Below are 21698 nucleotides of genomic sequence, written 5' to 3'. Positions count from 1 at the left end.
TTCCACATGTGTGAGGACCTTCACCATCAGCCTGGTGCCTCTGCTGGGGAACAAAGGTTTCCACTCACTACTTACTACCTCTTGTACCTCCTTCTCCTCCAACTACACAGGCTCTGGCTTTTGTGGATTTTATCCCAAGTGCCCCAGACAGAGTTTTAACTAACTTCAGTTTTGGAGAAGAGGGGGAAAAAAAGGGTGATTGTCTTTTTGAATGCTCTTGTTTGGCAGCTGAGCTGACAGATGATGTATTTGCTCTGCCCAGTCCCCCCTGCAGGCTGCTTTTGGAGGATGAATAGCTGGATGTCTGTCCTTGCTGAGCCTCACTCATCAAATACCATCTTGTGCAGCAGTTCTAAAGCTGTCTTGTTTGGGGTTTTCCAAGCAGGAGCAGTGCTATAGTAGCTTTCTTTAAAAGTAAGCACAAGGGATGAGAAATGTACCAAATTAATAGCAGGAACTACCTGTAAACAAGAGATGCATTTTGACTGAATAGCATGGAAATTAAATTCATTCTCAAGTCACCTTCTCAGTTTCTTTTTTTTTTCTCTTGGGATTTTTTGGCCTCCTGCATCATATAAAGGTATTAACTTAGAAAAAACCTGCACTGATTTGCCACTGATCACTGCTGTAAATTCAGCTTAAAAAAGAGTTTTTAAAGGTTGCCATAAAAGTGGTACTCAGTCAACTCCGAGTCAGGTTTCAGCCCTGTGGTCAGGGCCTTATTCTCAGAGCTCTGGAGTGTAATTCCTGGTGCAGTCAAAAGCTGTTGAGAACCTGTATTTGATATTTTGAAACGAATTCTAAATGTGAGTCTGATTGCACAGCTCATGAGAACTTACTGGTTAGTGTTTTAAAGTCAACAGGTTAAGAATGGAGTATGAAGGCTTTGTTTAAATTCCAGAGCACAGTTACAGCTAGGATGGTTTTAAACCACACACTCTCCATTTTATATGAATATGTTTTGGCAGCTGCAAACCAATTAATTGGCCATCCTTGATTCAGCATTTCTGTCCCTGGTGAGTATACATTTCTCATGCATTGAAATTACCATAAAAATCTGTCATGTTGGGGGATTCCACTGTCCCTCTTCAGATCAAAGCTTTCTGGTTAGCAGTGTTTGCTGTAGCCAGGCCTGAACTCTGTGTACTCTTGTTTTTTTCCATATGAAGGGTGTTTAGAATGGCACTGAACCAGCACTGTTGAGTTTCTTCTTGCTGCTGTGGAGTTTCTCTTCTGGGAAATTGCATGCTTTTATTTTAGTATACAGGAGGTGAGTTATATATATATATATATATATATATATATATATATTGCTGAGTGCTAAGATGCTCAGTGGATAATTGCCACCCTCTCTTAGGGTATTCAGGAGTTGGGGGCATGGCCTTGCTTTTCCATTTGTAATCTTTGTAATGGTTTTTTTCTTATTAAGCACTTGGTCTGTATCATGGAACATTCAGTGCTGTTTGGCTTCTAAGTATTACCTCCTGGTGCTTATGTTTTCTGTTAATGGTTCTGTGGTGGGAATAGAATGTTTCTCTGTACATCCATTTCTCCACCTCTCATACTTTCAAAAGCAGGTAGTCTCTGAAATCTTAAATGAAGGTCTGATTCCTTTTCCAGATCTTTTGAGAGATCCTTCCAGGCTGGGTCCTCAGGGAAGCCAAAGAAAGAGTGGAAGCAACTTTTGCAGCCATCAGCTAGAGACCAAGTCTGTACCCAGCATCTCTTAAGCCACAGAGGAACTGAAAGTCTGTTCTGTTTTGTTTAATGTTCTGTTGGTATCAGTCTTGCCTCTGATGTGGTCTTCAGTTGTGATGTAACTGTCTAGTCTCATCTTTCAGAAAACATTTTGCTGGGGAGATGAGTTTAGTTTTCCTCATTTATCACAATCCGTGAGTGAGGCTGAGGCACCCTGCATGGTGCCCACATTTTTGGAGACCAGACTGGAACAGGAAAGATACTTTATAGGAGCTGTGCCTTTTCTGACCTCCACCCCAGAGCTCTCTTTCAACATGAGATATCCATCCAGAGGCAGTGAATGGTGCAGTTCATGCATCCCCTTTGAAACACACACACACCACCCACCCTCCCAGCAGCTGAGGAAATCTGAGAAGGAACAACACCTCAAAGATCAGAACACTTGCATGGTAATATCTACTCCATCTTTGTCTCCAGAAGGTTTAATGGGCCTTTTCATTGGCAACACATAACTTTGAATGTGTCCAAGATTTATAGCATGGGATGTCAGAGTGGTTCCCAGGGTGTGGGACAGAAGTACACAGATCATCCATGGCAGAGAGAAAAACTCTTCCTGTTAGCAAGGCCATCATGGAGTTTGCCAGCATGTTTTGCTGACACCAGCAGCTGTCCATCCACACTGCAGCTGGAAAAACAAGTAGGCTTGCTACCTTTGTTCATGTTTGGCACCTTGGCTTCTTGGTTACAGCTGTGAATGAAGAGGCAGCATCAGCCCAAGGTCATCACATCTGAGAACAAGGCAGAATGGGTAGGTCTCCATATTCATCAGAGTTGTTCATCTGCTCAAGGCAACCTCAGTGCCTTTCAGTTTAGATTGCCAAGAGCTGCTCACACTTTGCCATTTTGTTAGGATTTCAGATTTTGTATTTCTTCAAGAAGTCTGGATAGTTCTTTCCCAATCTCTGAAGGATTCCTAGCAATAACAGCACTTGGCAAGGTTTGGATGCAGCAGCCTTTGATTTGTGGTTTGTTGTGGTTTTGGTGGTCCTGAGTGCATTCTGGGATTCCCATAAAAAGCCCATGAGAAGGGTGAGGTATTTTGTTTGAGATTTTGGACTTGTAAACTACAAAACCAGATGCTTTTAATGGAAGTGGGTAAATAAGGTAGACCTGATACTGGCAGGAGTTGAAAACCAGCAAAAACCAATGTATTTCCCCAGGCCTTCCCCAGGTCTCCTCACAGAGTGTACCTATGGAAGAGGTATTTCAGGAGATCATTTATCTGAACTTTCCATTTGGCCTCACCAAATAGAATAATCTTCCTGACAGGTTAAATCAATCTGTTTAGTCATAGTGAAAGGGTTTCTGTATTATGTCCCATCCTGATTTTCTCCAGGCTGTGGTTTGCAAGACTGGAGGGCATGTTTAAACAGACAGCACCATATAACATGATTTATCATGCATCTCCCACCCCCATTGAGGGAATCTGTTCAAGAGTGTTTTTTCTGAAGAACTGGAGCCCCTTCTGTTTATCAAAATAGCAGAGCAGCTCCACTGAGAGCTGAATGCCTTTTAACTCTGTTCCCAAACTAACCAGATCTGCAAAATCAGTATCTTCATCTGCTGGATGATTTTGTGACCCAGACCTGTCTGCTCATGTGTTTGCCTGCAGCTGGCCTGCTGGAAACATCTCCATCACGTGAAGGGCTGAGCTGCTGGGGCCTTCTCACACGTAGAGGTTGGATAAACTGCTCTTCCTTCCTAGACTGTCTGGGGAGAAATTTCCCCCAGTTTTGGTACAGACACGTTTCCATCCTGGTCTTCAGATTTACTAAATTCTTTCACTCAGGTATTGCAGCAATTTGTTTTATGCAGCAGGGCTGGGAATGGCTACCAGGACCTTCTCAGCTGCTCAAGGAGTTGAAGCTTTTCCTTTCCCTTGTGGGAGACAGAAAACACTGTGAAGAATTTGCAGCTTGAGGGTGGGTCCCTCTGGAGCTCTCCTGCTCTCTGGGTGCAAAGTGCATGGGAGGGTGAGCAGAGGAATTGCATCCTGGCTTCTCCTGCAGACAGGGGCAAATCTGTGTCATGGGTGCAGTTTTCATCCTGTCCTTGCCAAATCCCAAGGAAGGTGATTTAGAGGGGACTTGCCTGCTTGAGAACACTGGGGAGGCCTTGAGGAAAGGGCTAACATCTTATCTGGGAGTGGGTGCCCACGAGCAGGGCTGTCAGACACAGGACAGGATGTTCTCTGCTGTGTCAAGAGGTAGCTGAATTCTGGGACCAGAGCATTTCCTATCCCAGACACCTCAAAGTTGCTCACTTTGGAGACTACGAGATGCTGAGGTCTGGTTTGAGCAGATGCCAGTCAGTACACCATGAGAAGGCAGTAAAAAAATCTGAAACTTGTTGCAACAGAGGGAGAGGAAGAAGTGCCAAGGCTTTTGTTCCAAAGCTTTAGCCTCTTCCAGCATTTTTTCCTAATCTGTTATCCTGTGTGTTGCTTTATGTGTTTCTGCTGACTTCTCTGCTCCTGAGGATAGTAAAAAGGTCATGGAAGATGCAGCCAGGGATATCCCTCAGAGCTGATCTGTAGTCCTAGTAGCCAGAACTGCTGCATTTACTGACCTGACCCATCAAACCAGCATTTTTAATGCCATATTTGTTATTTTGGCCTTTTGGGATTCCTCTTTTCCCAAGTCTTATTTTTGTGTCTTCTGCATGAATACAGTGTAGAACATTCATTTTGTCATGGAGATGAGGAAGGTTTGGCTGGACGTGTCCAGAAAGCTGAATGAAACATATTTTCAGGTTAGTGTGAACTGCTGGATTTGTAGCCTGTTGAAAGGTGAATTTTGAGACATTCCAGAAAGACAGGTGCTGTTTCTTTGAATTCACAGAGTGAAGAGAACATTGCAGAAAGACTCAGCTGGCTTATTGGCAAGGAATTGTTCTTGAGCTTTCTTTGTGTAGCTCTTTCTTGTGCAGAATGAAAGGCACCATTTCTTCTTACCTTTTAGGCAATGTTCTCCCTGAAGAAGCTGAATTTTTGTGCTCAGCTGCACATTGGATTGTTTGCTGATCATTGCTATTGAAGCAATACAGCAGTTGGGTTACATTTGCCTTAACTTGCTGTTTTATGTACAGACATGCAAGATAACAGTTGAAGTATAATCCTCAGACTCCCAAAGATGTTTGGGAGGCTTAGTCATTAATCCTAAAGGAAGATCCATGATAAAGTGTCTTGCACAGGCACAGAAATGTAAACATGGTAGCTAGGAAGGGTAAAAGTGAGGCCATGGCATCTTTTTTTTTTCTTGATAAAACTTAAAAGTTAATATTTGTCAGGAAGCAGTGCCTAAGGAGTGTTTATTGCTTTTCCAGTGGTTAACAACTTCAGGTATTTGTGGTGTATTTATAAGAGGCTTGAGAGCAGCAGCAGCAGCTGAAAATTTTCTTTTCATGCACTTGATCTATGGTCGGAGGGTATTTGGTGGATTGGTTGCAGGTATTCACAGCTGTATTGTATGTCAGAGGGGGTGTTAATTTAAATATGTAGCTCTCTTAAACAGCTGAGATCTCTATTTAAAACAATTTCTGTCAAAGAAACATTGCCATTTGAAGTGCCCCCTGCCTCAAGAGGGGGGTTTCTCTATCAGGAGGGGTACCATTCCAGGAGGGAGAGAACTGAGCTAGCTCAGCTCTGTGGGCTTTGATTTTGTAGCTAATTTTTTGTCACTAATTGGACAGGATTAGCAATGTCTGATGATACTGTTATGCTTTGTCAGGCATGTCTGTGTTTAAGTATAAAGCACTATTTGAGTTCTGATCCTCTGCTTCTTGCTTGATTGTGAAGACACATGAGTAACTTTGATTAACTTGAAAATTTTGCCAAACAGCTCCTGTCTACAGAGTCTGCCTTACAGTTTGGCTCACAGCATCAAACTTGGGGACAACTGGAGTTAGGAGGATGGGTAGGGAGATCTTGAGAATGTTTTATGATCTGCCATCACTTCAGCACTCACAACTAGACGCCTGTTTAGGTTACATGGACATAAATTTCTCCTTTTTCTGTGGGTGTTGAGGTTTGTCTGAATCCTGCAGTCTTGAGTACAGACTGTGCTGGCTTGAGCAGGAAAATTGGCTCCTGTAGGGCTGGAGGAGGAGGAGGAGAGGCAGGCTGTGGCTTTTTTCCATGGGATGATGAAAATATGAAAGAGAGGTGAAGCAGTTGTTACCTCTATTTTTCAGAGCCTTTGTGCTTCAGGCAGTGTGTGAAGCATGTGTGAGGTGCTGCCTGCCAACTGGGATATCTGTGCTGGGTTGGCTCCAACAGAGATGTGGGGCCAGGCTGCTGCCTTATCAGCTTTATCTTTCCCTGGGATGCTGAGTTCATCTTCTTGGTACAGCTTTGGCCCTCTTACTCTCTCATGGTTTCTGCTTTCATGACTTCACCCCCATGTGTCATTTTGGGTGCTCTAGGTGATCCTGCTTTAGTGGGAGAGTTGGACTGGATGATCTCTAGAGGTCCCTTCCAACTCTGATAATTCAGTGATTTTATTTAGCTATGGGAAGCTTTCTGAAGCTCAGAGCAGAATTTCCATGGGGTCCCTGTGGGGTTGCCCTTTGAATGATGTGAGTTCAATCTGTGTGCAGAGAAGGGCATTATCAGTAGCTTAAGATTTCTGGAGGTGGAATGTTCTTGTAGGATGCATCCTATCTTGCAGAGACCTTACAATACATCTTACTACATGTGACAGCTCAGGATTGCTACTTAAGGATGTGGCTATATATTTTAATCTCCAGGACTGCTTTTTCATTGTTCTCAGCATTTTGGCTTCTGTTTTACATAAGAAAAACACAACAAAACAAACAACCCACATGTCAGTGCTTTACTGCTTGAAGGTCCTGTGGCTTGTTCCTTTCTGCTAAGTGGGTGTGCAGATTATCCAACCTCCAACACAGCAGTTCCTGGGGCAGCAGGGATTCCAACCTCCAACACAGCAGTTCCTGGGGCAGCAGGGATGCTGAGGATTGAATGCCTGGAGCAGCTCAATTAGCCTGTGGGTGTTGTAATTTCATACTAGGAGGAAATCTTGTATGTGTTGCTTCCTAGAGCAGAGGATGCTTGGGAGCCAAGAGGGAGTTTTGGGAAGAGGGAAGCAACCAGGTTGCTCAGAGTTCTCAGACTCAGGATTTCCTCCAGTTTTCTCAGAGACTTTCCTTACTTGGTGGCTGGCTCGGGAAGGTTGGTTCCCCATGGAAAATCCACACAAGTGGTGCAGGGAGAGGAATGCAGTTATCAGGGGTGGGAACTGTAGGGTTTTGCAGGGTTGGAGAGCAGACTGTCAGGTTGAGCAGCTTCCCTGGGATGGAGGGGCACTGCTTGAACAGCCAGGGAGGTCCATCCAGCAAGCAAAGGTGAGTTAAAATGTTTGGGAACAAAGAGGAAGATGTTCTCTAGTATATTGGGTCTAGTTATATGGGCTGGAGAGGAGAAGGCTCTGAGGAGAACTTATTGTGGCCTTCCAGTATCTGAGGGGGCTACAAGAAAGCTGGGGAGAGAGTGATATCACAGGGAGTGATAGGATATGGGGCAATGGGTTCAAACTAGAGGAGGGGAGATTTAGGTGAGGTGTTAGGAAGAAGTTCTTCACCATGAGGGTGGTGAGACACTGGAACAGGTTGCCCAGGGAGGTGGTGGTGGTGGAAACCCCATCCCTGGAAGTTTTTAAGGCCAGGCTGGATGAGGATCTGAGCAACCTGATCTGGTGGGAGATGTCTCTGCAGGGTGTTGGAAGAACTGGATGAGTTTTAAGGTCCCTTCCGTCCCTGAAAATTCTATGATTCTATATTAAAATTGTAAAATAAAAAACCCCAAAATTTCAGTTAAATGATCAGGCCTAATTTACTGTAATGCTATAATTTACAGTGTGTTTATTCCACGAGCAGCATGTTTTCAGTCCATCTTCTAAAGCAAGTTGAACCAGTAGAGTGGGGAAGTCACTGGCCAAGTGCTTGAAACCAAGTGACTGAGTTGGAACTGCTGTTTGAAAAGGGTGGATGAAGCTGCAGGAAAAAATTGTTTCTTCCTTTCCAGGTACATCATTTAAATGGGTGGGAGAAAACAATTAAGAAGAAAGAAAAAGAACCAAAATAGCTCCTTTTCTCAGTAGAAATAAGAGCTGTAAAATGATGACAGATATTGCCTGTAGTGAAATGGCAGTATATTTTTTTCTTTTAGCTCAGTCAGTGTAAATAAAAAACATAACTTATGTTTCACCTTTCTCGTATATCTAGCACATTTCAGAGTCCTAATTTGCCTCATTAAAAAACTTACTAAAATATTCTGATCCCTATTTCATCATCACAAGGTAAAAAATTAAGATTGTAAGTAAATGTTGAGTTTTATTCTAGGAGAAACAGCTGAACAGTGATAGAAGCCCAGTAGTCAGAGAGAAGCAGGCAGGCTGTAGGGTACATAAACACACAGACAAATGAAATTTAGAGGAAATCATTATGTATTAATCATCTTCCATCCCAAGAAGGTGACAATTGACATAGCATGGGTAAAACCAAAGCCTACAGAAGAAGAATCTTTCTGCTTCCCCATTTTCTAATTTTCTTGTAACTTCTTTGATTTACATAGCTGCTTTTTTATTCATTATTCCTATTCTGGTCAGTGTTTCATTTAACAAGAACAAAACACCTAGACCTACTTCATTCATGAAGGCAGTTTTATGGCTTTTTTCTTTTTAGTTTTGTCACTGAGTTCATCTCTTTGATCTTGTAAGAGTTCATCTCTGTGGAGCTGCAGATTTTTAAGGAGGCAATATCTGAAGAGCTTTGCTGGAGTTAGGTTTTTCTACTTAAATCTGCAGTTTTCACCTGCACCTCTCTAGTTTCTGCCAGATAAATAAATTAAAGTATGGAAAAGGAGTCTATATAGGTTTGTACCCTGGATTTTGGAAAGTTTGGTACCATCTAGAGCCTGTGTGTGAGATGAAAAGCTGGAGGGGTTTGCCCAGACACTGTTTGGAAAAATGAGCTGGCATGCATGGCTGGGTGACAATTCTAGGCAAAATACCTTCAATAACAAAACAAAAATGCCACCAAACACTTGGATATTTTGTTCTGACTCATCTGAAAGTATGTCCAGAAATATTTTGGGAGTTTTTGGAAGTTGTGTGTGGATAGTGATGGTGTAAGAGCTGCAATCTCAGAATTGCAGTCTCTTCTCTTTAAAATACCTGTGGCAGTTCCTCAGTTCTGCCCTTCTGAAGGACACATCTTGCTGGGTGCTAACTCATGGTTACAAAGCAAAGCAGTGACAAAATGGTTTGCCCTTGGTGTTAAGGTAAAATGATGGTTTTAAAACGCTCTAATGCAACCCAAGTGGCTTAATTAAAAAAATTAAAATACAAACAAATAAAAAAAGGCAAACCATTGCCTTTTCTTTCAGAAATATCTTTTTCCTGCCTGCCTAGAGAGCCAGATTTCCTTGTTGTGCTGGGAAAGCAAAGTCCAGAGCTTTGGAAAGGAGCCATGGATTCCCTGCATGACCGTGGTGTGTTCTTTAGGGGTCATAAAGCCCAAGTTGTTCACAGCCTTCCCTGAAATAAAAGATGTTGGTGTCTTCCTTTTGTATGAAATGGAGTTAAACTGCTGTCTTGAGCTGGTAGGGATTTTAGGAAACTAAGTGCTGTATCTGATCAGCTCACTGCTCTTTCTTTTCAGTGGAAAGAACAGACATAGATGCTTTTATTTAAATGTTTTGGATGATACATCTCTTGGTTCTGTCATCTCTAAGGAATAAAATTCCCCTGCAGCTGACAAAACATAATTTTTTTAATATTACTTGTAGCCCATAATGACATGGGGTTCTTTTTCCCTGTATTGTGATCCATGCACACAGCTTAGGACTAAAATAAAATATTTATTCTTTGTACCTTGTGGTGAATAAACCCCTTCAAAACCCATCTTGGTTTGTAGTTTTATAATGTGTTTGAAGATATCTTTTTTTATTTCTCCTGTTTTATACCCTGGCCAGTAAAGCTGTTAGGCATCTGCTCAGTTTTAAGTACATTAGCAGTTTCATGGGCATTCCTTGATTTGTGTAATCTTAGGTTAAAAATGTGTATTATTTTCTGGAAAATGAGCTATTTCTAGTAGTTTATCAAAACAACCTAGTGCAATCTAATCTAATAGTTTTGTGACTTGAAAAGGTTGTTTTCTCTTTTGGTTTTCTTCTCCAACAGACTTAAAATTGGGCCCTTTTTGTTTTGTTTTTTTCTCATGCAGTATTTGTTTGAAACTTCTGTGCTGCATTAGTTGATAAACAGGACTTTTGTGGTCAGGGTCTGTTTCTAGCTTTAACTTCAGTTTTGGAAGGATCATGCCAAATAGTTTGCAAATGAAGACCTGCCAAGAAACTTTCATAGGAGAACAACCAAACTCTGACTTCTTTTGTAATTTTTTTTTTATTTATTTATTAAATAAGTGATGTGCACTGATCTTTGCTTTCCTATAATTGTTATCCTTATTGCCATAGGTTTTTGTCCTTCAGTAGTTATTGCTAGGAATAAGAATTAAATGTTTTAGTGGCTGCTGAGATCTGTAAAGCTACTTTGCTTATACAAATCCTTAGTCTGGTTTTTCTGTGCTGGAATAAAAGGAGCAGGCCTAATGTAATTAATGAGCTTTTAATCCCTTATTGCTTGAGTTAATTGGCCTTGAGTAAGAAAGTGTCTGAAGTCTGTGAGTGAAAATAGGTCCCCTCCTCCCAATTTTTTCTGCAAGAGATGCACTATCTAAATTTCACCAGCTGGCAGTAAAAGAAGATGAATTTAACCCTGCTTTGCATTACAGCTGTGCTTAGGAGTGCCAGTCACAGATCTTACACACCAGCTTTCAGTTTTTATTGTGGAATTTATTTAAACCCAGGAAACTGCAGGGGAATTAGGGAGTGACAGCTGTCAAGTTTGTCTCCTGTGTTGTACTGTTGGATTTTCCTCACTTGAAGGACAAGGAGTGGCAGCATCCACCTGGAGAGCACCCACAAAACCAATATTTGCCTTTGTGCATTTGTCAGCACTTAGAAATTCAGAAGTACCTTTAAAAAGTAAAATCAGGATGTGAGTCGTTGCTGCTTTGTTTGTTCTGAAAAGCAGTAATGGTGATGGCTGCAAGAGGCAGCTCTCTTTTTAGTATAACCCAGCTGTAAAGACTCTGTTAGGGGAACAGATTCTGAAAGCCTCTGTGCCCTTCACTCCAAAGGAGCCTGGTACTGCTCTCCATCTCCTAAATCCAGCTGGAAGGTTGCAGAGTGAACAATTGCCTGGGGGTGTTTCTGCTTTCTAAAAGAGCAAGAGCCCTGAAAATTAGAAATTGCTGGTAGGTGTCTTGTTTTTTTGGGTTTTTTTGGTTTGTTTTTTTTTTTCCCCAGCATCAAAGACTGGCTGGACATCTGCTTCACATGTGAGCTGCCCAGGCACACCTGGGGTGATGAATGGAGCATTGCAGGGATTCAGGATGGGAGAGGCAGTTAAACAAATCTCAGCCCATTCAGTAAGATTTGCATGAATATTTCACAGAATTGTCCCACTTTTTTTTTTTTTTTCTTGAAGCTTTCTTCTTTTGTTCCTTCAGCTGCATTCTTAATCCATCCATCAGTCTTCCTGCATGAAAGAGGCAAATATATTCAGCATCTGTTATGGAGATGCACTCAGCACTGAGCAGGGAGGGCTTTAGTCAGCCCAGTCCTCTCTTTGGGTTTTCTTAGGATGGGGCTGTGGGGACCTTTGGTTTGCTTTTATTTTGTTTTACTTCAAATAAAAGGAAAAACAATTAAAAGTAAAAAAGGCTCTACAGAACTCTAGTGATTGCATCTCTGTAGGTTTAGCACATGCACCTATTTAGGTGGTGAAATACAGGCAAAAAGACTTGAGTTGTACAGTGCTTCTGGAGGTCTTCTGGGGATCCTTCTGATCTACTCAGTCTAAACCTGGAAAGCACATGTGGAAGCTACAATCTTTTTGGCTGGAGCCCATGCAGAGGAGCTGTGCAGCCACTCCATGGGCTGTGCAGGTGATTCTCACACTTGTGCACCATCCCAACACCAGCATTTGGACCCACTCTGAGTAACCTACAGCCTGTAGCTCCTACTCTGAGCAGGGTGCTGAACATTTCAGGAGGTTGTGTTCAGCCATCAGAACTGGCCTCTCTGCTTGGCTTAACCTTTACCTGCACATTTGCAGGGATTTTTATTTTTTTTTCTCAGAGCTTTGAGAGAATTTGGTTTCTTTTCCAAAAGTGCTTTCCTAATGCTGCAGAAGGTTGTGGTGCCCTGCTCTTGGGAAGGAATAAGGGTTGTGGACTCACAAGGGTTAATTCTTTTCATTTTTAAGCTGGGCTTTCTGAATAACTTTCTTGTTAACATTCTGACTGGAATAAATCCCCAGCTCTACAGTCTGAGCATTCAGCTCTGCTGGTAGGGATGATGGAGAAGTACAAGGCTCTCCCTGCATTCATTGACAGCGTTGCTGCTCTGTGCTTCAGCTGCCTGAGGGTTTCCCAGTTTTATTTGCAAAGAAGCCTGACTGATTTATGGAAATCAAAGGAGTAAGCAAAATTGCTGCTAATTACAATAAACATTAGGAATGGGTTACTTGAACTTCTCCATTAGGGCATGATTCAGATTCTGTGAGAAACCATCAGGTTATCATCCCCAGAGATCAAATTGTTCTCAAACACATCACTTACTCCTGACTTGAGGGATAAAGGATAAACTGGGCAGATCAGAATCCTAATGATGAAACTCCCCAAAGTTATTGTTTTGTTAATGTTCTCCAGGCCCCCTGAGGACTTGGTGTCCTTCAGGGCAGGTCTTTGTCAAACTGCAGCATAGAGGTTTGGTCTTGAGGTTTTCTCCTTGTGTGCTGGGAACAGCAGTGAGGAATCAAAGCTCTCAACTTGAGCAATCAGCCCTTCCTTTGCAGGAATGTCTCAGCTCTGTGTCTGACCAGTTTAGGGGTTGGCTTAAAAATAGAAGCAGATCACATACAGGAGTGTGGCACCTTCATGGGGGAGGGAGATGCACCATGAAATGAAACAAATCCCAAATCCTCATGTGGAAAACCTGAAGTGGTGCTGAGTGGTCTGGTGGTTGTACCAAGCTCTGGCAGTTGCTTGCTGAGGTTCTGCAGGGTTGGCAGCAGTGGCATCTTCAAGATCCCATCTTTTTTTTCAAAGTCTCTGTGCTCCTCTTTCTCCAATACATGTATGCACTGGTCAGGGTTTGTTGGGGTCTTCTGGATCAGGTGTCATTTTTTATTCCCCTAATCCCCCTAATGTTTTGGATTTACTTTTTTAGTCACAAGTGAAATACTTACTGTGCTTCCTGCCTGCAAGGAAGGAATTTGTTTTCGTGGATTTAGAGCAGCCCAGGTGAGAGATATTTCTTTAGGTCACCTTAGTTGACTGAGAGCTTCAGGCAGAGTGAGAGATGTGAATCCAGACACGTGGGTAGGTAAATTCATGGGGCTGTTTGATGGGAATGTCAGATTTGGAGAGAACAGTGCTGCATGATGGGGATTTCAAAACCACATAGAGAGGTTAAAAGGTATAAAGTGTAAGAGGTCAGAAACCAGAAAGCAGGTGAGAAGCTTTTATTTCAGTTGCTGGGCAGGAGGTCAGGGCACCTTTTGAAGGTAACTGAGAAGCAGGCAGCACTGGAGCCAGCAAAACATCGTGGTCACTGATGAGTGAAGCTTGGCAAGGAATGAATAAGATGGGGGTGCATGGGAGGGTTGCCACAGGAGTTGCAATTATGATTAGATTAAATGAAGACGTGGTTGAACAAAAGGCTCTTCTGGTGAACTGGGATGTTGATCTAAGGCTGGAGTCAGAGAGCTGCATGGGAGTGAGGAGGGGATTGCACCATGGAAACTGAAAATACCGATTTGGAGGCTCTGAGGGTGATAATTGCTGTCTGAATCAGGAGGTTTAGGTGAGGTATCAGGAAAAGGTTTTTCACCCAGAGGAGAGCTGAGCACTGGAACAAGCTCCCCAGGGAAGTGGTCACAGCCCCAAACCTGCCTGAGTTCCAGAAGGGTTTGGATGCTGCTCTCAGGCACACGGGGTGATCCTGGGGGTGCCCTACACAGGGACAGGAGTTGGACTCCAGGATCCTGAGGGGTCCCTTCCAACTCAGCATTTTCTGTGATTCTTCCCCTTCTCTTCCTTGGTGTTGAAGAAGAAGGTGGCCAGACAGGAAAACTGAAAACATAATCTTGCATTTCCCCCATATCCATGCAAAATAATTCTCCAGCTCAAGCAGCTTAGAACTGTGCCTACCCTGGGCTGGGATTGTCTGGCTTGCACTCTGAAAACATGAAAAATGAGAGAAGTTGTAGAGTGTGTAACTGCTTCAGAAACTATTTTTCTGTGTTACTTCTGGTCATTAGCTGCAGAAAGTCATTCTGGTCGTTAGCTGCCTACCCAAAGTGTGTTTTCATGTGTGCATTGTTTGGGTGTGTGCTGGGAAGCATCATACACAGGGATTGCCACGAGTGTCACGTTGGATTCTCCTGTCCCACAACAGCTTTTTGATGCAGTTCTGAGAAGGAAGTTAAATCTGGGTGGGAAAATCTAATGATTCACAAAGCTGATGTTAAACTAGTCATGTGCAGTCTTCTAGGTTGCTACAGCTATGAAATGGGATGTTAAATAAAAGAGGAGTAGGTGTGTTTTGATTTATGCAGAAACCAGACTGTGATGTTCTGTAGGATTAGTACTTAGCTGCTCAAATATTCTGGAAGAGCTGTGGGATGCTGTCACACATCTTGTAGCAAGCTGTAGTACAGCTGAAAAAGAGGTGACCAAGAAATTACCTAGCTCTTCTTTCTCAGTAAATATACTCTGTGTATGACATTGAGCAAAATAAATTTGACTGCATGGCTCTCCTCGTTCAAATATAAATTTATTTTGGTCCCTTTCTTGTGTAGGTCAGGTTTTGTGTCAAAGCTTTGCAATCCTGCCCAAATACTGTCCTTTTTTCATTCTTAGTAATTGTGGAATATAATTATTCAGTTTTAAGTCTTATTAAATAAAATAAAGATCAATACTAACAGATAGCAAAGGCTTTATCTTCCTTTTGGTGAATGTGTTGGGGAAGATCTGTGGGATCCAACCCACATTGATGGGGCTGGAGCTCTGCAAACACTGAGCTTTGGTTTTTAGCTTTTTGGTGATGAGTTCTTTGAAGACATCCTTACATGTTGAAGAAATCAAGGCCAGCAGAATGAAAGATAATTAGAAATCTAACAGGTTTTATATTTCATTAGGCTGAAATAATAGAAATATTAGAAATCTGAAGAGTTCATCCAAGTTGGTGATATATGTGTCATCTGTATGGGGTAGATGCATATGAATGTTAACTTGCAGTGTCAGCAATCATGAGATACTGAGCAGCAGCTGTACTTATTAATGGGCAGTTCTGGGTCCAGCTAATTTTGAATTAAGACTTGAAATACCATGGAAATTTCAGGTGATGGGAAAGAGGCAGATATTTTGCTGTCGGGCTTAAAAAATGCAGTTGACTGTGAGAACTGTAATTTCTTAGTTTTACTCAGTTTCCTCCTCTCCAGTGAAGATGTATCTCAGTAAAACAAGCTGCCAGGTCATTAAAAGAGAAATTATGGAGAACTTCTGTTTTTTTAAAATATCATCTGTAATAAAATTTCCAGTTTGATTCACAAAGCCAGCAGTGTTGGTGCATTCCTGCCTGTGACTTTCTTGATGCTACACAGTCTTGTTATGAAAAGGAGAACCTTGCAAACTGTAGTAACTTCTAGGAAATGAGTTGAGAGTTTCTTTAACTACACACATCTCAAAATGATTTGAGGAATCCTTATCTGACAGTTTCCCTGTCTAGCTGTGTACCACAGAGAACCAGGTTTTAGCCCTCACCTTCTTACATTTTTAATGATGTGCAAGATAACAGTAATTAATTATTGATCTTGTTTTCAGCTGGCAGGAAGGTAGGGAAGAGAAAGGTTTAGAAAACAAGAGTGACTGCAGAGAGAGAGGTGTGTACTTGTGTAAAATCCAAGCTGAAGGAACAAAAGCCATCAGTCATGTTTTGGGGCAGGTGATGTCTCTTGGGAAGCAGTTTGGGTCATTTGCTGCATGCTCACAATGCAATGGTCTGGCCTGAAAATCTGATAATATTCCTGTGCCTGTCAGTATCCAGACAAGGACACTGAGGATCAGGGAATTCTCAGCATTTTTGGCTTAGGTGCTGGCAGGATAGGAGTTAAGTTGTGTGTGTGGTCCTGGTGTCATCAGCTCAAAGATGTGTTTGTTTAGAAGATTAAAAGAAGATTATTTTCTGGCCCAGAAAACCAGATGAGGGGCTCAGATAACTCGATGTGTTTAGCTCATAAATACCAAGCTGGTGGAGAGCTTTCTGTTCCAACAAAGTTCAGTGGTTGAAACCCAAAATAGTCCATGTCCAGGCTACAGATTATATGAAAAAACTTAATGATAGTATTGGATAACACCAGGACATAATTTGGTGAAGCTTTATGGCCTATAATGTGTCTAATTGCAGTGATCTCCTCCAGCTTGGACCTTCAAGTCCCTGCCAAGCAGTCCACGTACCAAGGACCTTTGGCAGATCGTGTCCCTTCTCTCAGACTCCAGCATAACAGTAGCAGTGCCTGTTCTTGCTTCTGTGGAAAAGGAATATCAGGAAGGAACACAATCTTATTTCAGGAATGAAGAGGGTCTTCTGGAAGCCATGGGAGCTGTTCTGTCTGAACAGCTTAGCTGCTTGTGGATAGAAGCACGGATGGTGGAGGTTCCCTGGCTTCTCCAAGATAGTGTCCTTGGTCTCCTAAGGGATAGGTCTTCCCTAATAGTTTCATTAGGTGTAACAGTAGCAGAGAGGTCCTAATCCTCCCTACAAGCTTGGATGCATCCTCCTTCAGGTTGTTGAAGGGTGAAATTCACAAGGTGAATGATTTTGCAGCCATCATAAAGCACCTCTGATGGGGGAAGGTACTGTAAGAAGTGGTAAAAGTTTCCTTTGTGGCTCTCAGGTAACTTGGTTTCTGTCTGCAGCGATTTGGTCTGTTCAGTTCAGTTTTTTGCTTCCATTGTGCTCTTGTTCAGGTTTCTGCCTTCAGTTGAGTCACATGTGTCCTTAGCATGGGTTTTGACACGTGTGCTCCTGGCTGTGCTCCACAGGACTTAGAAAGGCCAGTTTGTTGGGTGTTTTTATTCCCTGTTTGGAAAGCTTTTTCTGATTTGGAAGCTTGACCAAGTGTTGACAGGAGTGAGAGGTTAATTTTTCAATGTCTTGCTTTATCTGTTGTTAAATTAAGACCTCTTGTCCATACACAAGAGGAGAGTGTTTCATGCTGGAGTAGTTTCCTCCGAGTCAGCCCACAGGGACAAATTTGCTTTGATTCCTTGTGTTAAGTAACTGCCCAAATGGATTTCACCTAACCCAGTTTTCCCTTTATTTTCCTCTTCCCCAGATTTTCCTAGGTCCAGAAGTCTCTGCATATCTGTTAGGGTAAGAATGAAACAGTGGGGTTTGGAGTCCTGTAACTTTTGGATGATGAGCAAAAGGGGAATGCCACAGGGTCTAATTGGATCAGGTTGTGTGTCAAAAAGAATAGAGCTTAGCTCTGGTGATTTAGAGCTCATTTTGCTAGAGTTAACAGTGTTACTGAAATCACCTCTTAAAAGTTGCTGTGTCTGAGGTTCCTGGAACATTTTCCTCCAACACTGAATTCTTGGTGTGAACTTTACCCCGTACCCAGAGTGGGCAGTTCTGTAAAGGCTTCATTGGACCCTTCTTCTCCAGGGTGGTGAGGACCATTTGCCTCTGTTCAGAGGCTGCTGGATGGAGTTTATTTTCAGAGTTGAGGTGTTGGCAGGGATCTGTGACTCACACTGGGGTTCTCCCTGCCCCTCCACCTCTCTGTTCCACTTTCAGAGCACGTGGAGGTTTAACACCATGAGATGGGTGGTTGAGCACTGCCTGCTCTGACAGAAACTTCTCAGTTTCAACAATCCTTAAAAACAGTGGTTCAGACACATGAACTCTTGTTTGCTGGCAGATAGCTGGTTGGTTTTCCAAAGCCTTGGAAGGAACTGCCAGGAACACTTCACAACTCCAACTAGGCTGGTGCTATGCTAACATAAAAACCAGATCATCCTCATCCAGGTTGCTCTCAGCTAATCAGAGTGGCATGTTGGGAACACATGACACTGTACCCTGTCTTTTCAGTTTGTAAGACCTTGTGAGATGCCTTTGCAGTACAATTAAATATGTCTTAACTCTCTTTATTTCAGGCTAGAAATCTTCATACAGGAGAACTGGCTGCTGTGAAAATAATCAAGTTAGAGCCTGGTAAGTTTTACATTCTTTTCTGTATTTTTGAATTGCATTTTCATTTTTTCCATGTGTTTATTTTCACATGCCTGTGAAGCTCCAGACAAAAGAAGTGTTTGGGGTTTTTTTGTGTGGTTTCAGCAATTAGATGACAGGAAGCACAGCAGCACGTACCATCATTTTTGACTGTGCTCTGCTCACTGTTTCCTTGTTTGTTCTTATCTGCCCTGTTGATGGTTGCATAGAGAGGTGCTGCAGTTGGTGTGTCCTTAGTACAAGGAGAAGATCAAGGACAGATGGCAAATTGTGAGCTCTGAGGCAGCAGGGAACTGGTAGGCTGTGTGAGTTGGAAGTGGGAAGGGAACAGGCTGATGCCCACCAAAGGTGCAGTGGGAAATGGAGAGCCCTGAGCTTTTTAATGTCATTTCTTTTCAAAGCTGTGCTGAATGAGGAGGATGGCTCATTCTGTAATTTCCCTTTGAATTTTCTGCCACTCCTTTTAAGAACAGGAGAAGCTTGATAGCTGCCCAGGAGATTTTCTGAACTGAAGCCTCATCTGAGTCCTGCATAGAGAGCTGAAATTACAAGTTGTGTCCTGAGTGGAAACGAGGAGGGGAACTTTTCATCTCCTCAGTTACAACTCAGTCCCACCTGAAAATCTTGTATTTGTTCCAAGAAGTCATCTCTCATCACTTGGTTAGAATCATAGAATATTCTGAGTTGGAAGGGACCCCTCAGGATCCTGGAGCCCAACTCCTGTCCCTGTGTAGGGCACCCCCAGGATCACCCCATGTGCCTGAGAGCAGCATCCAAACCCTTCTGGAACTCAGGCAGGTTTGGGGCTGTGACCACTTCCCTGGGGAGCCTGTTCCAGTGCTCAGCTCTCCTCTGGGCGAAAAACCTTTTCCTGATACCTCACCTAAACCTCCCCTGATTCAGTTCCTCCCATCTTTGTAGGAATTGGTGCCAGTCCCATCTCTTCCCCTCCTGGGAAAACCACAGACTGCACTGAGGTCACCCCTCAGCCTCCTCCAACAACCCAAGTGACCTGATGAACAATCCCAATGAGCTCAAGGCTGCTTACAGACCATTCACATCCCTCCTTAGCATGGTCCTTTTCTGCACCTCTGCCCTGTTTATTCTCTCTCTGGTTGTGATGGGCCTGCACTGCTGTCCTGGCACTCTGGGCCATGGGGCTCCAGGGAGCTCCTCCTGGGAATGCTTGCCCTGTGTTCATGGCCTGGCAGCTCTAGCCTGTGAATTAATTAATTACACAGAATCATTGAGGCTGGAAGGGACCCATCACCTAGCACTAATTAACATTAAGGGAGAATTAAGCCAGCAGTAGGATTCATGGAGAGACAGTGGGGTGGCTTCCATGGAATAAATACAGGGAATAAATACACACTCTTCAGGCAGGAAAAATGGCAGGCAATCTGAGAAGACACATGATGGAGGAGAGGCTGGCAGAGCTGAGAGGTTATTAGTCTGAGGACAAGAAGGCTGGAGAAGGATCTACCCACCATCCTCCAAGGCAGGCTGGCAGAGGAGCTGGAGCCAGATTTTCATTCTGAAAGAGGAGAGTCCAAGTCTTACCCAGGGAGAGTCCAGCTGCATCTGGAGGAGGTGGTTGTGCCCTGGGGCAGGGTCCAGGGTGGTGGTGGTATCTCCATCCTTGAAGATTTTCTCAAGTTGAGTGGTCAAGGCTTTGAGCAACATGATCTGACTCTGCAGGTAGCCCTGCTTGGAGCAGAAAGCTGGAGCAGAGACCTTTGGAGGTTCTTGCCAACCTGTCCTCTGTGATGGGGAATTTTGGTGTGAATTAAAGAGGAATTGATTTGGACAGCACGAGAGTGACTCTCTTGCCTGGTGCTCAGGGGGATGAGTAGTCTGTTTTGTAAAGTGATGACAGAAAAATTAATTTTGGGTTTCCCACGTTCTGAACTGCTTGATGTAAGATTTACCATGATCTTAGCTGTTGATTTCCAAGTAAATTTTTTAATTTATTTTTTTAACAGTTTTAAGTTTCTGAAATCTCAACATTTTATTTCAGTTTGAAAAAAATCTAGTGAATAAATGAAAAGAAAGGCTCAGCTTGATTCCTTAGCTTTTCTTTTTCTTCTTTCTTGAAGTTCCCACTGAAGTGTACCAGTGCAGGTAAACAAGCCAAGAGCAGCCAGGCTGTGCTGGTCCTATCACTGTTTCCTCTCATCTTCTGAAAACACCAAGGTCTGCAAATCCAGCTTCATGCATGTAACCCAGTTGAGATGTCAGTGGTTGGGGCTCAGTTCTTGTTACAGACATGTCCTGAATTTCTGATCCTGCCTACTCACAGCAGAATTAATGATTGTATGACCTAGAGAGTGGTGGTCAGTAGGCAAGACCTCAGGCATGGCCTTAACTCCCACCATTTCAACTCCTTCAGTGGTCCTTTCCATCCTCAGCTGTTTCCTTTCATTCTTCTTCAGAGCAGAACTGCCTCTTGCTCTGTGATGGTTTGGTTTTCCTCTCATTTGAGGGTTGCTTTTGTGAGCTGAAAGGCAGGATGTGGCAATGGAGCAGGAGTGGATCTCCTGGTCCTGCTTGCTTCATCCCATCCCCAGGCTGCTGTGTCCCTTGTGCCAGGGTGTGCACTGAGCTGGAAGCAGATGAGGAGCTGTGCTGCTGGGTTTGGGGGCAGTGGGTGCAGTAGCAAATTACAAGCTCCAAGCAATGAGGAAATGTGGTTTTCTCTGCAAGATCTGTGAAACTCCTCGTTGTATGAAGTTGATTACATAGGTGCAAAAAGCAACTGACCAAATCTGTGTGAGGGAACAATACAAAGATCCCCTCTACGAGGGAGAGATTTTACTGAGCCATGAATCTCTGGAGGTGTGGAAGGTGTTTGGGGAAAGAATTCCTGTGGGGTCTGATTTTAAATACTTCCTTGGCATCCTTGGTTGGAGATGGGATGCAGGGCTGAAGGGGCCTTCTCTGAATTGGTGTAGGGTTAATTCTAATTCTGGTTGGTTTTGCTCTCACTGTGCAGCCAAAGATATGTTGTTGAAGACTGAAAGTAGAAGCATAAGGAGGCTCAGGGGAGAAGCTAGGGTAGATTTAGGTTGGACATGAGGAAGAAATAGTTTGTTGTGAGGGTGCTGAGCCCCTGTGTCAGGTTTCCCAGAGAAGCTGTCGTTGCCCCATCCCTGGCAGTGTCTCAGCCCAGGTTGGATGGGGCTTGGAGCAACCTGGGCTGGTGGGAGGTGTCCCTGACCATGGCAGGGGGTGGCAATGGAGGAGCTTTAAGGTCCCTCCCAACCCAAACCTCTCTGTGACTCGATGCTTCTATGAAGTTAAAACCAGTGCCTTAGGGTGCCTGTGACTGCAAAGCTTTCTTTAGCAAACCAGGGCTGCTGTTTGCAGTGATAAGACTGATGAGGCAGCACTAACTGGTCTGGAAACCACAGTGGTGATCCCTCAGCATATGAAATACTGTGGCCAGTGTTCAGGGCAGTGGTTGTGGGAAGAAGGAACCACCACTGGGTTTCTCTCCCAGCAGGTCTCCAATGGGGCAGAACAATGCTTCACTGACAGACAAAGGATGGGGTTAACCTAT

General features: G+C 43.4%; 1 protein-coding gene across 2 annotated transcripts in view; it reads left to right on the top strand.

Moving 5' to 3' along the window:
* Positions 1-21698, top strand: part of MAP4K5 (mitogen-activated protein kinase kinase kinase kinase 5) — a 69048-nt gene that overhangs the window by 4420 nt on the left and 42930 nt on the right. For both annotated transcript variants that reach the window (XM_071745109.1, XM_071745107.1), the window contains exon 3: positions 18064-18121. In XM_071745109.1, the coding sequence (XP_071601210.1) occupies positions 18064-18121 (58 nt within the window). The remainder of the gene's footprint in view (positions 1-18063; positions 18122-21698) is intronic.

Source organism: Heliangelus exortis, chromosome 5 (genome assembly GCF_036169615.1).
Source record: "Heliangelus exortis chromosome 5, bHelExo1.hap1, whole genome shotgun sequence".
NCBI classification, from domain to species: Eukaryota; Metazoa; Chordata; class Aves; order Apodiformes; family Trochilidae; genus Heliangelus; species Heliangelus exortis.
Note: the sequence above shows the minus strand (reverse complement) of the source record. Positions and strands in the feature narration are given on the sequence as shown.